Source organism: Oryzias latipes, chromosome 3 (genome assembly GCF_053564925.1).
Source record: "Oryzias latipes strain Hd-rR chromosome 3, Olatipes_Hd-rR_3.1".
NCBI lineage: Eukaryota > Metazoa > Chordata > Actinopteri > Beloniformes > Adrianichthyidae > Oryzias > Oryzias latipes.
This window is the reverse complement of record NC_136239.1, coordinates 18,204,093-18,219,698: the sequence shown is the minus strand read 5'-3', so window position 1 is coordinate 18,219,698 and position 15,606 is coordinate 18,204,093. Positions and strand designations below refer to the sequence as shown.

General features: G+C 38.7%; 2 protein-coding genes across 2 annotated transcripts in view; both read right to left on the bottom strand.

Moving 5' to 3' along the window:
- Window positions 1-1,688, bottom strand: part of ly75 (lymphocyte antigen 75) — a 31,442-nt gene extending 29,754 nt beyond the window's left edge. The window contains exon 1 of the mRNA XM_011490700.4: window positions 1,420-1,688. Within this exon, the coding sequence (XP_011489002.1) occupies window positions 1,420-1,525 (106 nt within the window). The 5' untranslated portion in view covers window positions 1,526-1,688. The remainder of the gene's footprint in view (window positions 1-1,419) is intronic.
- Window positions 1,689-2,360: 672 nt separating this feature from the next.
- The window catches only part of pla2r1 (phospholipase A2 receptor 1), a 33,256-nt gene continuing 20,010 nt past the window's right edge, over window positions 2,361-15,606 (bottom strand). The window contains exons 11-30 of the mRNA XM_023953360.2: window positions 15,404-15,573; window positions 15,093-15,301; window positions 14,413-14,558; window positions 13,617-13,701; window positions 13,414-13,549; window positions 13,305-13,340; window positions 12,592-12,752; window positions 11,778-11,842; window positions 10,515-10,618; window positions 10,291-10,427; window positions 9,654-9,771; window positions 9,434-9,573; window positions 8,981-9,122; window positions 7,985-8,220; window positions 5,631-5,817; window positions 5,415-5,549; window positions 4,878-5,000; window positions 4,625-4,801; window positions 3,427-3,462; window positions 2,361-3,252 (exon numbers count right to left, since the gene is read on the bottom strand). Of these exons, the coding sequence (XP_023809128.1) occupies window positions 3,005-3,252; window positions 3,427-3,462; window positions 4,625-4,801; window positions 4,878-5,000; window positions 5,415-5,549; window positions 5,631-5,817; window positions 7,985-8,220; window positions 8,981-9,122; window positions 9,434-9,573; window positions 9,654-9,771; window positions 10,291-10,427; window positions 10,515-10,618; window positions 11,778-11,842; window positions 12,592-12,752; window positions 13,305-13,340; window positions 13,414-13,549; window positions 13,617-13,701; window positions 14,413-14,558; window positions 15,093-15,301; window positions 15,404-15,573 (2,791 nt within the window). The 3' untranslated portion in view covers window positions 2,361-3,004. The remainder of the gene's footprint in view (window positions 3,253-3,426; window positions 3,463-4,624; window positions 4,802-4,877; window positions 5,001-5,414; window positions 5,550-5,630; window positions 5,818-7,984; window positions 8,221-8,980; window positions 9,123-9,433; window positions 9,574-9,653; window positions 9,772-10,290; window positions 10,428-10,514; window positions 10,619-11,777; window positions 11,843-12,591; window positions 12,753-13,304; window positions 13,341-13,413; window positions 13,550-13,616; window positions 13,702-14,412; window positions 14,559-15,092; window positions 15,302-15,403; window positions 15,574-15,606) is intronic.

The following is a 15,606-nucleotide window of genomic DNA, read 5'->3' as shown; positions in this document are numbered from 1 at the left end:
AATCTCAGACTGGTTTCTTGAACATGACAATGACTTGGGTGGACTCAAATGGCCTCCACAGTCAACAGATCTCAGCCCAATAAAAAACCTTTGGGATGTGGTGGGACTGGGTGTTCAGTCCACAAATGTGCAGCAACTGATGATAATATTATGCTAATATGGACCAAACTCTCTGAGGGAATGTTTCCAGTACCTTGTTGAATCTACGCCACCAAAGATTAAGGCAGTACTGAGGGTAAAAGGGGTCCAACCCGGTACTAGCAAAGTGGATCTAATAAACTGGCCATAGAGCACACGTGTCAAACTCAAGGCCCGGGGGCCAAATGTGGCCCGCCATGTCATTTTATGTGGCCCGCATAAAAGTTTTGAATTTCTTAAAATAAAAAATAAAAATTGGAGTGCAGTTATTCATATTTAGGGGGAATTGGACTTGAAATCTTGGGTTGGGCAACTATACATTAGGACTTCAACATTGTCCATGTAACCTGACCTGACAGAATCATATTTAATAGGATTTATGCTAGAGTAACAAACAAACATGTTTTCTATTTGTCACTTTAAAAGTTACAGTAAATAAATAGAGTAATTTAACATTAAGGAGTTGTTTACTTGTTTAGTTACATGTATAAGTTATATCTGGCCCTTCGAGGACAGCCACTAAAGTGATGTGGCCCTCGGTGAAAATGACTTTGACACCCCTGCCATAGAGTATATATAATGGCGCAAAGTAAGAACTTTTGTTTTGGCATGAAACACACAGCACCACAAGGAAGGAAGTGTCATAATGTAGGCTGCAGGAGGTGTAGAACTAAGTTTAAAAAAATAATAATACTTGTTTAAAATTAGCATTTGGAGGAACTCTGGAGGCCAAGAGAACGTATAAAACGAAAGTCCACCCGACAGGAGGAACCAAAAAGCGGCAAAAACAGATTGAAGGCTCGGTTAAACTAAAGACACAGCAGCAGCAGAGCAACAGCTGGCAGAGGACCAACTGCAGACAAGGGCCACAGCTCTTAGGCATTTGACCTGAACGTCATTCCGTTTGTCAATACATGTGAAAAGGTGAGACCGACCACACAGGCTGGACAAACAAAGAAACATCGAAACAAGAACAAACATTATTAGGGCACGAGCCCAAAAGGGATTTTCAAAATAGAAATCCAGCTCGTGTTACAGCGTTACTTTTGCTGTACTTGTTCTATGTGAGTCAAGAACAACACAAAAACAAGAGGCCAAATGTTGATTTTGGGAGAATGAACAGTGGTTCATGTGGGGAAAGACATATTTAAACGGTCCGACCCAGTTCACAGAAGAAGGAAAGTAGACGGTTTCATTCGTGTCCTGAGTTTTCATGGTCAGAGAGTTTACGGTCAGTGGGAAAGCAAACGAAAACAAAACTAAAAGTGTCAGGTAGCTCACCAAACGCGCTCGCGCCGGTGTTCTGCGCTTTCGCACCAAAACCAGTCGACTCCACCAGCACCAGTAGTAGACAAAGGTAGAGGGTCGTTCCGGACAGTCTCGGCATGGTCAAGCCAGAACCGTGACGGACTCATGCAGGAAGTGGCGCCGCTGGATGGGTGTGGGACGGTGAGGTCGGGCCGGTCAATGGCCCAGAACTCCGAACGAAGTGATCGGTAGCAGCCTCAACCCGTTCTGTCAGCTGTCAGAGGCTGGGATGCTGTCAGAAAAAGCTGCAGCTACAACTTCCTGTCGAGTTCGAGCGCCAAAACAGCAAAAAAATAGTGGAACAAACTACACGAAAGCAAAAGCTGGGATACGTTTATATTTTAAGGACGAAATATATAAACGAGGATTCCACGAATTAGTCAAAATAAACAATACATGTGTTATAATTTTACACGATAATGTTTTATTTTTTGTCTACAATTATTAAAATAATGCCTAAAAATTACATTATGTTTCAGTCATCCCTGCTCTGTTTGTTTTTACCACACGTTAAACTTTTTTGTGAACGTGTAACACTTTATTTTGAAGGAGAGGCCTGCGATTTCCGGCTTATCCAAACGCTCGATGACCTGGTCACGTGTCTCCTGTAGGCTCTGAAGCCGAACCAGTTCTGTTTACTGTCGATTTTCATTATTTTTTTAATATTTCATAGTCTTTCTTTAATTCAAGTATTAATAGCAATTGACCTAATGGCCAAAGGTCAAATTCCAAAAATAGCTTGCATAGTAGAAATACCAAAATTCTGCCTTTCTATTTCACCACTGAGGGGAACTTCTATTAATAGACCCCAAATATGAGAGCGTTCACTTTTATGAGACTCTTTATGCCACAGAGTACTTCTTAAGGAGGAAATCTCCATTATTTCACCCTGCTTCAGCTTATTTGCATCAGAATAAAATCGAATAATATTTTATTTCTTTGTATCAGCAGACAAAATCAGAACACCCAATCATTAGACATCTGAAATATATTTTTCTGTTAGTTATAAACGTACAAAACCCTTAAGCAATATTATAAAACATGTGTATTAAATTAAGAAAACGGAATATAAAGCTAATGCTGACAGCAGAAATGTACCACTTGCAGATACAGCAGCTTTTGAAAAGTGATGAAAAAAGGAAATAAAAATTGGTTTGGCATTCTTTTCTTCTTTTTTGTTTGTTTGTTTAGGAACTTTAACCTTGATCTTTTATGTCGTACCACATTTATAGTTAAACAAAATCCTGCAGAAAAACAACGGATCATCAGTATGGTTTTCGACCCTATGAGCCAAAAAAAAATATTTTAACAAGTATAAAAATCTGAATCCTTTCTTTAACATCCCCATTTATCTAACATTTCTAAATGAAACACAAAAAGGAATGAACTCTAAACCCCCAATGCATAAAATTCACTTTGGTTACATTTAAATGTCCTGACTGAATCACAGATAGAAGGCAGAGTCTTTAAAAACATCTCCGTTTCCATCAGGACCCCCACCGTTTGACAGTTTTACTTGGCAGTCGCGGCTGCAGGTGAGCAATCTCGGTATGGGGTGCTATTCTCCCGAGTGAGTCTCCAGGTCTGTAATCAGCACATTTCCGTCCGACTCCGTTGCTTGAGAGCTGGTTTGTCTGTAATAAGCACTTCTAAGTGCAGGGAGGCTGTGAAAGCGTGCAGAGTTTGTGTGGATCCCATGAAAACATAGATAGTTCCTCTTGTACAGAAACCACATTGAGACGACCAGCAGGGCAAAGATGAGTACAGCCGCTAGCACCGCAGCAGGGATAACACCATGATGCAAATCTATAAATGCACAAGTGGATAGAAAACGGCACAGGAATCACAGGACAGAAATGGATGAACGTTCAATGCAGTTATGACCTTTCAGCTTCTTTCTGAATAACTACCTTAATACTATTTCAAAACAGACTTTTAGCAGCTTTTCTACACATTAAATATAAAAGAATTGGATTTTACCTTTTAGCCGTTCCCCTTTCACCTCTGTAATTAAATCTGGAAAAAGAGCAGGTGTTAAATAAAAAAATCATCAAAATGGCAATGGAGCACAGAAGACAGGAGGCACATTACTTTGTTATTTCTAGAATGATCATCATTTTAATAGATCAACTTCTAATTTACACGTGAACGTTCCCTTCAGCAGAAATGAGTGGAAATGCATTTCTTTACTGCTAAAGTCTAGTTTTGTCAAACAAGACATGACATTTTGCCTTTTTCTTTTAAACTTAAGTACAAATAAATTTAAATAAAGTCGAAAGATATATATTTTTAGTGAACAGAAACAGCTCAACAGGAAAAAAAATCACTTGTGTTTTGGGTTTTGAGTAAAAGCTCAATTAAGTTAATTTTGGAGCCAAAGTGGTTTGATTCATTGATCAATAGGTGTCAAAGCATTAAACTACTAAACCTTTTATTGTTTAAATTTCAAATCTGAAAGACAAGTCAGAGCAACGGAAACCGTGCAGCCCGACAAAGTGGTCTGACATCACGCCTGCTAAATATCTCACTGCTGCAAAATGAGTCAGAATTCAGAAATGAGGTTTTTTAACTAAGCATGTTTTCCCTTGTTTTACTAACCTGATATTTATAGGACCTAACCCCCTCCAATAAAAATTGATAATTTTTGCCTTTTTTTAACATGTTCTTGAGGCATTTTTCTGATGATGGAGGACATATGTCAAGAAAATTAAGAATTAAGACTGAGTTTGTAAATATTTCTTAATCTAAATTGTTGTGGATCAGGAGCAAACAAAAAAATGCAGTTTGAAAAAGATCGTATATGTAATGTAGAAAATACACAAGCTCCCTGCTCTGAGCTCTTAGCAACAGGGGGCAGGGTTCAACACTTCTGCCCACAACTCAGAGGTAAACTTCTAATGAACTATTTCCAGTGTGCAGAAACGGTCCTACAAAATGACTCACATTTTCTCGATTTTGGCTAAATAAGGCTTAATCATAATTAAAAAACCACTGGGAACACTTTTAAAATAGATTTAAAAATTTGTTTAGAGTGGGACTTAGATAATTTCATATATTCTTTTTAAACCTTCCAGCTAATATATTTTCTTTTTTAGAGCTGGATGTGCAAAAGTGAATATTGTCCTGCTAGACTACTTTTATTTCTTTGTTCTATTGGAAGCAGCAGTCTTCAACCAACCTGCTGTGGATTTGCAAATGAAGCCGAGTCGCTCTGTGCACGAGGACATGTGCCACACACCACCAACCACCGTGGTAGAAACACAGGTGTCAGCGGTCATCTGTTTCACATCCGGGCCTTTGTTGGCCCAATTGGTATAGTCGGATTTTAAGGAATCCACCCGTTCCATGGAGTTAGCTAGAACAAGATTTCACAGTTTAGCAGAAATGGTTGATGGTTGTTGTGCGGGCCGTCAGGAAGGTTGGACTCTTACTGTCGATGTTGAAGTACATCCCCAACCAAATGGACTGGTGAATGAACCCTGAGGACCACAGCTGCTCCAAAATGAAGTCATTCTCTTTCTTACTTGTAATGGTCAGAAGGTTGGAGGAGACACCTTAAGAGAAAAAAATGTAAAAAAATAAAAACATGACAAAAATGGAGTCTTTGACATTTGACAGCTGGATAGAAATAATGATGCAGTCCATCATGTTGAGAGACATAGAAAGTCAACGCTCAAGCCGCATGGGTGGGAAAAACGAATTACACTTTAGCATTTGATCAAATACTGCAATACATTCTTGTATCAATTAAAGTGCTGCTTGTTTAGGTTGAGTGGTGACGGCACACACTGAAGGTGTTACTTCACAATGCTTCCACTGCATTTGCATCCAAACCACGTTTTACAAGATGCAACTTGTGTTGAAAAATCGCCCGCTACGTCTTAGTTTCAGTCGCTATGATGAAAACGCCCATTTCCCAGAAAAAGGCGTTAAGGCCTCCAACCTGAGTTAACTTTGTAATCGCTTACCTAAGTGCCTGCAGTGCTCTCTGGATTCTTCAAAGGTATGTTTCTCTATAACATGCTCAAAGTTATAGCACCACTGTTCAAAGTTCACCCAGGAGGAGGGACACACGATTTTGTCAGAGATGTACGACTCACTGCCTGCCAGAGAGAAGAACACAGAAGCTAAGCATGTTTCATGCGAGCAAAGACTTTTTACGCTGCACTTTTAATGGCACTAACTTGGTGGTGTTGGAGACACATAACATAGAGCTCCTGGTAGCAGAGTTTTGCAGTCAGCTCTCCTCCAGCCTCCGTTCACATCTATGTACACGCAGACCTCCGACACATAGTCGTCTTCGTCGTCCGCCGTGTCCCAGTGCGTGTACACAATTTCACTGCCGTCTGACCACCGGTAATTGATACCACTCTGTAGAAAAAGAAATTAAAAAAAATACTATGTCACCCAATCAACATAATGATGTAAAGTGATGTAGTTTGTAAAACACTGAACCACTTTTGAATGAATGCCAAAAACCTAATCAAAAGAACTTTTCTATGGTTTGCACTTTAATTTATGCATTTTTTGACAATACAAATGGAAAGAAATACCTAAAAAACTAAAAACTTTACGTTTTAATTGAGGAAAGACATATTTATGGGGAGTCTTAATGCAAATTTTAAATAATTTTTCAGGAAATAATAGTCAAAATGAAGAAAACAAGAAAATTCCAGATAGATGGATGGCATTTGGCATTGGAAATTCTGCCGACTAAGGGTAAACGATTAATCTACTTAATTGATGAACCCTTTTATATTGCTATGATCCAGATTGATCTGTCTGAGGCAAGTTGGTAATAGAATCAACCTTTTTTTATAATCTATTTTTTCTTATCTCTAATATTCTTCTTTTACTGCTACGGTAACAAACAAAATTCCCACGTGTGGGATCAGTAAAGTATTTCCCATTCTTATTCTGATTCTAAAATATTACATAATCGTTTCTAAATTAAATAAATTGATTATACTGATAGTGGAAAATCCCATTTTGATTGAGGTGCAGTAGGTTTATTTTTCTGTAACGTAAAAACGACAAAGTGCATCACAACGGACAACATATATGTGATACAGCTAAAACTGATCATCATTCCCGTCCGTGTGGAAACACTTTGAATTTAGTAAAGATGTGTGACCATACAGTCTGCTAGAATGTTCTAATGATGTTCCCTTTGGATTATTTTGATGTGGAAAAACAACAGTGAGCTGAACTTTAGGAAACTAAAATGTGAATGGATTTGACATTTATTCTTGTTTACTTGTTTTTTTGTACACATATTTAATTTACACTTGATTATCTTGCAAGAAATACGAGGAATGTGGAAAACTTCAGCTGCACTGTTCAGTACCAGGTATTTATCTCTGAGTCTCACTGGTGGAACTTTTGGCTAAAGATGTCCTGGATCCATTCAAGGTTAGTAAATCGGATCGTTCAAATCGAACAAATATCGACTATGAATCTTTAACAACAAATGATGATATGAATGGAATCGTTGTTAAAATGAGTTGTTACACTCCTACTGCCCACCCATTAATGCTGCAGAGTGATGCAGTTCCTGAGCACTTTTCTAACCTCATTTTCTTCATGAATAGCCTCTCAAGCCTAGACTTTGAAGAACTCGTGCTTTCGATTAAAGACGCAGATGAATCAGATTAAATTGCCAAACAGAAACCAGAGATCTTAGAATCCTGACTGTGTTGGGACTGCAGGCACATGAAGCTGCTGGAGCAACACAAAATGTCTACCTTACAACAGAAATGAGACGCTTAGTCGATGGAAAGTTATAGGAAATTTTTTTTCTGAGACGGCTAACCTATGCCACCTTCCTGGTTTACCTCGGTTAAAAGAAGATGCTGAGAGCTCAAGTAATCAATCATTATCAATATTATTAAGGCTGACAATGAAAATTTGAGCTTCACAAAGTAAAAAAAACTGATACTATAGTTTGGAATCTCTCTTGTAATTTTATATCTGTAAGCAACATTAAAGTGGTTCATTTCAAAATTCCCCTTTCATTTGAGAAAATAAACAGCAGTCCTTTTTATGTAATGATTTTTTAATTATCTGTATATGTTTGCCAAAACTTTACTCTGTTCAAAAGAGAGTCTGAGGCAGTTTAATTTAGGTTTTGAAACAGCAGAAAGAACCAAATCCGTGAGACATGGGACAAAAATGAACTCCCCCACTTCCTGTGTTCATTTCCCTGTTTTGGCTCAAATATTCCACAGGGGGCTGAGCAATGCCTGAGCTGGGAAAGTGGTGCATGCTTGTGAAAGGAACAAATCAGAGGCTCTTCACTAGAGACAACCGCAGCAATGTCCAAACAAACAATCAGTGGGTTAAGGTTCAATTCAACAATATACATGTATATTTTTTTTTTAAAGACTGACTTGTTTTCACATAGATGCAATGGGGAATAATCCAGAACATTTCCTTCTTGCCAAAATGGTTTGTAGTTACACAGTATGATGCAATAAAAACTCCAAGCACACACAGAGAGTTGGAAAATGTATTATGTAGTGTATGAGAAGAAAGATACCTCTGAACTGTACAGTCCAATCCAGTGAGGGACGGCCAGTCTGTTGACGAGGACAGTGAGGAAGGCCTGGTGGTAGGCGTCTGTGATGCTCACTAGTTTGGAGCCCTTTTCATGGCAATTAGTCAGCGCATCCTCCCAGCTCATGTTACCAGACAGAGCCTTGTAGCTGCTGCTCCGGTACTCAATATTTTCAGGAAGAGGATGGTGATAGGAGTGGGTGGGGGGTTTGGATATATCTGCAAAGAGCGAAAAAAAGCAGAGGAGTGGGTGGGGGTGGATGCGTGGGTGGGAAAGAGGAAAGTGGGATTAGAATGATTACAAATCATTCTAATCCCACTTTCCTCATCATTCTAATGATGCTAATGTTTGAGACGTTTTCAGAGGATGCAAGCGGAAACAAGTCTTCAAAGCAGAGTAACATCCATTTTGGTTACTACTTTTAGATGATGGCGTGTCGAGAAATGTGGAACCAAATGAAGTTGAATGATTGATACTGGAAAAACATTTTGGAGGTTTACATCAAAACTGAAAAGGGCAAAAAAATCTTGCATGTCATCTTTTAAATGTTTAAAAATGCAATGTTTCTTTCCTTTGAAAATGTGTTGAAAGTCCTCATATCAGTAAAGATTTCCCTGACTTTTTGCTGAGGTCTATTTAGATTATCAGGTGAACCATCTAGTTAGTTTTTCCGGCATTTTAGGGGATCCACATAAGGAGCCCTAGAGCCTCCTGGTTTCAGTGCAGCTCCTAAAATGCTCCGTACCATAAGCCCTCTTAAAAAATATTATCTCTATGTAACACTTGAAAATACAGAAGAATATTACTGTAACTTTTTTATTTTACTGTAACTTTTTTGGTAAGATAAAAGTCTAAAACCTGGAACATTTTTACCATGCAAATTCAAATAAATATATTTAATTTATTTAAAGATTCAATAAAGAGATACACTGTGTGGACCAGAAACAATGAAAGAGAGGCACTGGCGTGGGAGCTCACCTTGAGGTTTCTGACAAACGAAGCCGTACTCGCTATCGCTGCACTTTTCGTCGTACCATTTCCCAGTGAGGTGGAAGTTGTGGTTATTGGACAAAACGGTGCAAAGGGGTTCATCAGCTACACCACTCAGCCACTCTTCATCCTCAAACAAGAGACACAAGGCAGATCTGTCCCTACAAGGCTTCGTTTATCATGGATATGTTCTTGATAACATGTTTAGTATACACAGTCTACACAGTGACAGCTGGAAAAAAACCACCAATAAATAATTAATACACCTACTAGTAAGTGATTTTGCTGAAAGTTTAGTTATTTGTCTGTTACTAAGAAAATTAAAATTCTTCCAAGTGACCTTGAAGAGCTTTCGCACTTTAAATTAGCAAAATATTACCATATAAAAAAACTTTCTGTTGTGAAATTATGAGAATCAGTCCGAAACCTTGTGGGTCTTACAATGGGGTAACTCCTTGGTTCAACCGGAGACCAGTTGGTGTAGATAACAGGTCTTCCATTGATCCATTTCATGGTGTCCTCATCCCTCAGACCGATCCAAACACCAACAAAACTTCCCTGAAGCAGCATGGTTATGTAGGCTGCAGGAGTGAAGGCACACAAAAAGCTGTTTTTGCTCCAAATAACCGCATGAGGAATGACAGCTTCCCGTTGCTCATACCTTGTTCAATCTCATCTTCTATGGCAACCAGCGAGCCGTCAAACGAAGAGCAAATGGACTGAGCATCCCTCCAGCTCTTTCCCTCCTTTGGACTGTCAGGGAGGTGAAGTAAAAGACACTACCAACACACACAAGCACAATGTCACGGTATGAAAGAATAATAAACTTCTAACCCTTCTGCTATCCTATGGGGTCCAGATGACCCCATCCTTACATTAATTTGTTCCCCCTAGCATGACAAAGGTGGATAAAGGTGGAAAGATTTCATGTAATCCATGGACACCAGTGAAGATCACAAGTCATTGAAGAAAAAAAGGGTCAGCGCACTGTCTAGTGGGTCTACATGACCCATCTCCCAATATTAAAGTGCTTAGGATAGCACAAGGTTTAAATGCCCAGATTTATTAAAAAGGTCATAGTTTTTTTGTTTTTTTAAACATCCAACTTCACAGCTGAGAATTTGACTGACTGGTGACTGTTTAAGAATTCCTATTTTTGGGTGAACAGGGTTGACAATTTCTACCACATATTTATGTCATTTAGTGCTCTAATAACATTAATAATAATAATAATTTGGCTGTTGTTTGACTCTGCCATTCTAATGTTCCCTGTGGTGAGTTCCAGCATTAGAATGAACCTTGTGTCCAAAGTACAGCCATTTCTCAGGACATCCTCCAATGTAGTGTGGCTCTCTGGGGGTCTCCACCACAGAAACCGTCATTCTCTTGCACACATAGCCATGGAGTTCACTGCATTTATTCAGGGACCACTTTCCTGAAAAATAACCAGCACATCTCAGCATATTTAAGTCCAAGTATACCCCAATTGTGCACGTGTGTGTGTGTGTCTGCATGCATTAACCTATTGAAGATGACATGGTAGCACACATCCTGCTTTTTTTAGGGCTACCATGAGAAGTCCTGTCCACCCAGTTCTGGAATTCTACCTCTGTATTATCACTCCATCTGGAAAAAATTTCAATTCTGTTAATTATTCTGTTTATTAGAGACTTCAGGACATTGTCAGGATTTTGCTTTCACCGTTCTGTCAATGAGTGATCAAAACAGTAAAAGTTTAGGAGAGTCTGCTTCCACATTTGTATGCTCGTTGTTATTCAAATGATGCAGTCTTTGCAAACAACTTTGAGAGGAATATTACAGTTAATCTCTAGTCAAACTTCCTTCTTCTAACAGTTTTTCTGTGCTTCCTTATTGTGAGCAAATTACCCCTTACTTAGCTGGACTTTGTTTCTTGTCTCCCTTTGTTTGAGTATCACTGTGACGTTTTATGATTGTCAGACAATTTGTACTTTGAATTTGATAGTGTGTGGATACATTTAGTTCCTTTGTTATCCTGAGCGTGACCTTGTTTGCCTGCTGTCCTGCATTTTTATCCTCTGGAATTAAACCTTAACACAATTTTTAACCACTAAATGTTCTAAGACTAGAAGGTTTTATTGTGAAAGATTTGTTAATTTATATTATGTCCAATGCACTTTAAAGTTAATGCAAATTAAATGCATGCAGTTTTATGCTTGCCTCTTCAACTTCTTATTTAATGTTCACACAAAGTTTATTTAAGTCGGACATTGAATTTATAGTTTAGCCCATGCTATTATCAGTTTAAATTTTAATTTTATTATTTTTTGTGTTGTTTGAACTTTTTTTTAAAAACTTTTTTAGGTGTGTCAACATTAGCTATAGTTTTTGTGTTAATAAATAAATAAATAAATAAATAAAATTGAAAAGAGGAAAAATCTTATTTTTTTTGTGCAAATTGTAAAATTGTCTAAAAAAATGAAACCTTTGGATTGTTTTAAGTAAACATTTAGTTACTGTAGTTACTAAGTTGAAAGCGACTTTCAAATTAGATAGTATTTTTAAAATGGCACATTTTTCAAAGATTATATTAAATTTAGCTTTTTCCCCATCTGTCTGACTCTTCTAATCTTCCACAAAGGCCCAAACTGCCTGTGTAAACATGAAGGTCGTGCATGACTCCTCAGTATCTCTCCAATGTGCAACAAATATTCCAAGCATTCAGGAAAAAGCTGATCGGATTTGAACCATTTTTACGCAATTTGAAAATGTCATAAAATAATTGTTAGTAAAAGGCTTCACACACCTGGCCTCCTCTCCAGGTGGACCAATGGACAGGCCAATCCACCAGTCAGTCGGACCCAAAGAGAACTGAAGACAAACATTGAGCAGTGATAGAACACAAAAAAACCACAACCCCTGAAAAAACCCAGAAAACCCCACACATTTATGCATCAGACTTTTATGAAGTAACCCTTAGTCCGGCCTGTCAGGCACCTTCTCATTAGGCCCATGCTTGGCCTCATTCCTGCTTTGTTCCCATTAAAACCTTCCTGTTCTGCACACGGCAGGAGACCGCTTTAGTCTAATCCGAGCAGCTGCTGCTTCTCTCCTCACTCCCTCTGTGCGTGTTCACTCGAGCATTAAAGCATCCTCATTTCAGATTTTCACTGCTTGGTGTGTGTCTAGAAACACTTGAGTCTGGATAAAAAAAGACAAAGTGCCATTGTGTTCACACTTGTAGATTTGTCCACAAAGAGGGTGCACAGCTTAAAAAGACGAATAAAGGAGCAGTTAGTGAGGACAAACCACTGCGATTGAGAGGATTTCTTTGGTAGTAAACATGCATGTGTGTGTTTACGTATGTGTGGTTCCTAAAAACAAATTCAAGTCGTGAGATCATCACTCCAAAGACACACATTTAATTTAATTAGCTTTTAATTAACATAGAAAGTAAGAAATAAGAGGAAAAGCTTCCTATCTTAAAATAACACATTAGCTGCACACTGTTGCAGCGTTTGTGTAGCCGTGACAATTTGAAGTGTGTTTAGAGAAAAACCAAACTTTTACAAATCTGTACGTAACCCTCAGTGCAGATCTGAGTCAGTCAGAGAACAAACCCGTCGCAGGCGCTCTTTGATGAACTGCAGCTCCTCCCTGGAGTGTATGGACAGAAGGTAGGCGCCCATCATCTGACAGGCCAGTGAAACCGAGTGCCAGTCGAAGGGCTGCTTCACCAACAGGTACTCAGCACCACGGAAAAATACCCAGGGCTCGCTCTCTGAGGACACACAGCCATAAAAAGAAACGACTTCCTCAAATTGACACAAACATGCTATTCAATATAATTAGGTATTTTTAGTTCATTCTGATTTTAAAAATGCTCCGTCTCACTTATTTTACATAAATTAGCTGTGGCATTGATGGGAAAAAATATACTTAAAAAGTATATATTTATATCTTTAGTTTTCAACCATTGTTTTTGTTAATTTAGTCACTTGAAGGTCATATAGAGATCGATGGGAGTAAAACCCAAACAACCCACATGTCAAAGTTGGTACAACCCATCCTTTTTCTGCAAATGTGCAAGGTTTCCAACAGGAGCAGATTTATGACAGGCAACCCATGCAAACACATTATCAGAATGCACGCAGGCTACAGAGCAGCAACTTCACATATTCAAATGACACTACTGTAATGATTGAAAGTAGAGGTGGAGCTGCAGCCTGTCACATGTTTGGGGTCATGAAACATGGCTTTCTCTCAATAAACATTTGTATTTCTGCAGGAAAGACAGTAGATTAACTTTACCCACACACTCAATTGTACTTACGCTCAGTATACCAGTAGGGCTTTCTTAGCCGATCGCCTGCAAAAGACAGCAGTGCTCTGTTGATCAAATGCATTGATGTTCACATGCATGCCTGTTTTGCTGCATTTACCTCGAGACACCTTGCATATCCACTCGTGTTTGGCGTCACAGGGCTGCGGCGTCAGAGTGCTGGTCAGATCACTGTACACAGCACAGTCCTTCCGGTCGTCCTCCTCATTCTTGTCCTCAATAAAAGACGTAGCTACCTGCACAAAAGCATGCATCAACGTGCATCTTGGAAATGATTTCTGAACGACTTCAGACTGTACTTACAGGAGAACCGTCAGACCATTCCCAGACTCCAGGATGCTCTGGGTTTCTTTTGTTAAAGCCCAGCCAGAACCAACGGCCCTCTGTTCTAAAACCAAGAAAATAAAAGCAAGAAACACACAAATAACTGCAACTGAAGTCCATATCTGAAAAATCACTGTGGATCTGAAAAATAAATGAATCAATGTTCATAATAATATTAATTGAAAAGACTTAAATATAATTTTTTGGGTTGTGTAAAAAGTGGAGGCAAAAGTCAGCTTCAGAAATTTTTTAAGGGTTGTCACGTAGTTTTGGTGAATTCATGTCACAAATTATTTGCCACAAACCACCACCACCACCAAAAGAGCACCGGTTAATATAATGATTTCAATCCCTACATAAACAGATGTAGAAAAAAACAAAAATGCAGATGGTGCATGAAGCTGACTAAGACCAGAAACTTCAATTGATGATGTAATAAACCAACAGAATTATCTTTAAATTATTTCCTTTTAAATTCTTTCTAACACTCTGTTTTCCCCACTTTGTTCTGTTTGTTTTAATAATTAAAAACACAGCTATCATAAGTTTCTAACGGCACGTGGTATTTTTCTGCAGGCTGAAATATTCTTCTCATAACAGATTTCAAAACAATTTTTAAAAAAAGTATCTTAAGATAAATAAGATAAGAAAATCATGCACTCAGTCCCATATATATTAAGACAAATCTGACTGATGAACTTTATTCATGAGGCGTTCTAACCTTTTCTCTACAGATAAATAATTTATTGGAGGAACATTGGAGGAAAGTACCAACCCCTCAAACATTGTGCTAAGATGTTTGTTAACAAAGTCCTGCTCCTCATGGTGATGGAAACTGGCCAGCTGAGCTCCGAGAGCCTGGCAAAAGAAGTCTGCCTCCACCCAGGAGCGTTTCATGAGGACTTTCTCATCGTGGAATACCTACAAGACAGTTTATTTTCTAATGTCAGTTTTATGAATACATTAAAAAAAATCAATTTTTATAAACAAAGTCGATAGAAATAAGGCTACAGGAGGAGAAGTAGCTTTGAAAATCTTGCATGATTCCATTGGAAATCTTTAAAAGGAGTGTTTTGCAGTTTTTTAAATCCTGCTCCACACATACCCGTGTGAAAGAAACAATTTACAATCTATCCACAAGAAGTCCAAAAACAACTTCTACTTATGTCAGGCAGTAAGATTGAACATTGTAATGCCAATAAAATATTAAATTTAAAAAATTCATACAGCTCTTCATTCCTATATAAGTTAAACAAAAGATAACATTTTAATTTGGAGGTATCAAAAGTGGGAAAGATCGGGAAAAATTAAATATGTTTTGAACCATTTTTTCCCAAGTTAAACATATTTTTCTTCAGAAGTTTTTAACATGTTACTTTATGTAAAACTATGAAAAAACGGTAGACAAAACAGATTGAAAAGATTTAAAGTTGGCAGCTAGTTGGAGGGGAGAACCTTGAAACAGTGGAGTAACCCAGACTGTGACTCCCAGCCTGGAGGACAGGGGGCGTAGGCGTCGATGTGGTGCTCTGGCAGCTCAACACCATGGTAGCTGCTCACGCTCTGCTCACACACCGACAGGGCCTTGTATGACTTGCAATCCTTCACCTCCCAGTGACCCAGAGCAGGTCCACCTGACATAGCAACACAGCCCCCACCGCTGACTGTGGAATGGGGAGGATGAAGGGAAATGCGCTTTTAAAACTAACCCTAATTAAATACAACCACCACTTACTCATTGTGAGCACAGAGATCTTTCCACCCACCAGGCTGGTGTTTGTTCCAGTTGGTGAAGGTCAAAGGTGGAGAGGAGCCGTTTAGAGGGAGCCAGCTGTACTCTCCCTTGTTTTCCCGGTCCGTGAGGCCGATCCAGTAATCCCTGCTACAGTTGGCTCCACTCGCACTCAGCAAACTGTTGACAAATGTCTGCTCAAACCTTTAAATGGGACAAAGAGATAATAAGTCGTCT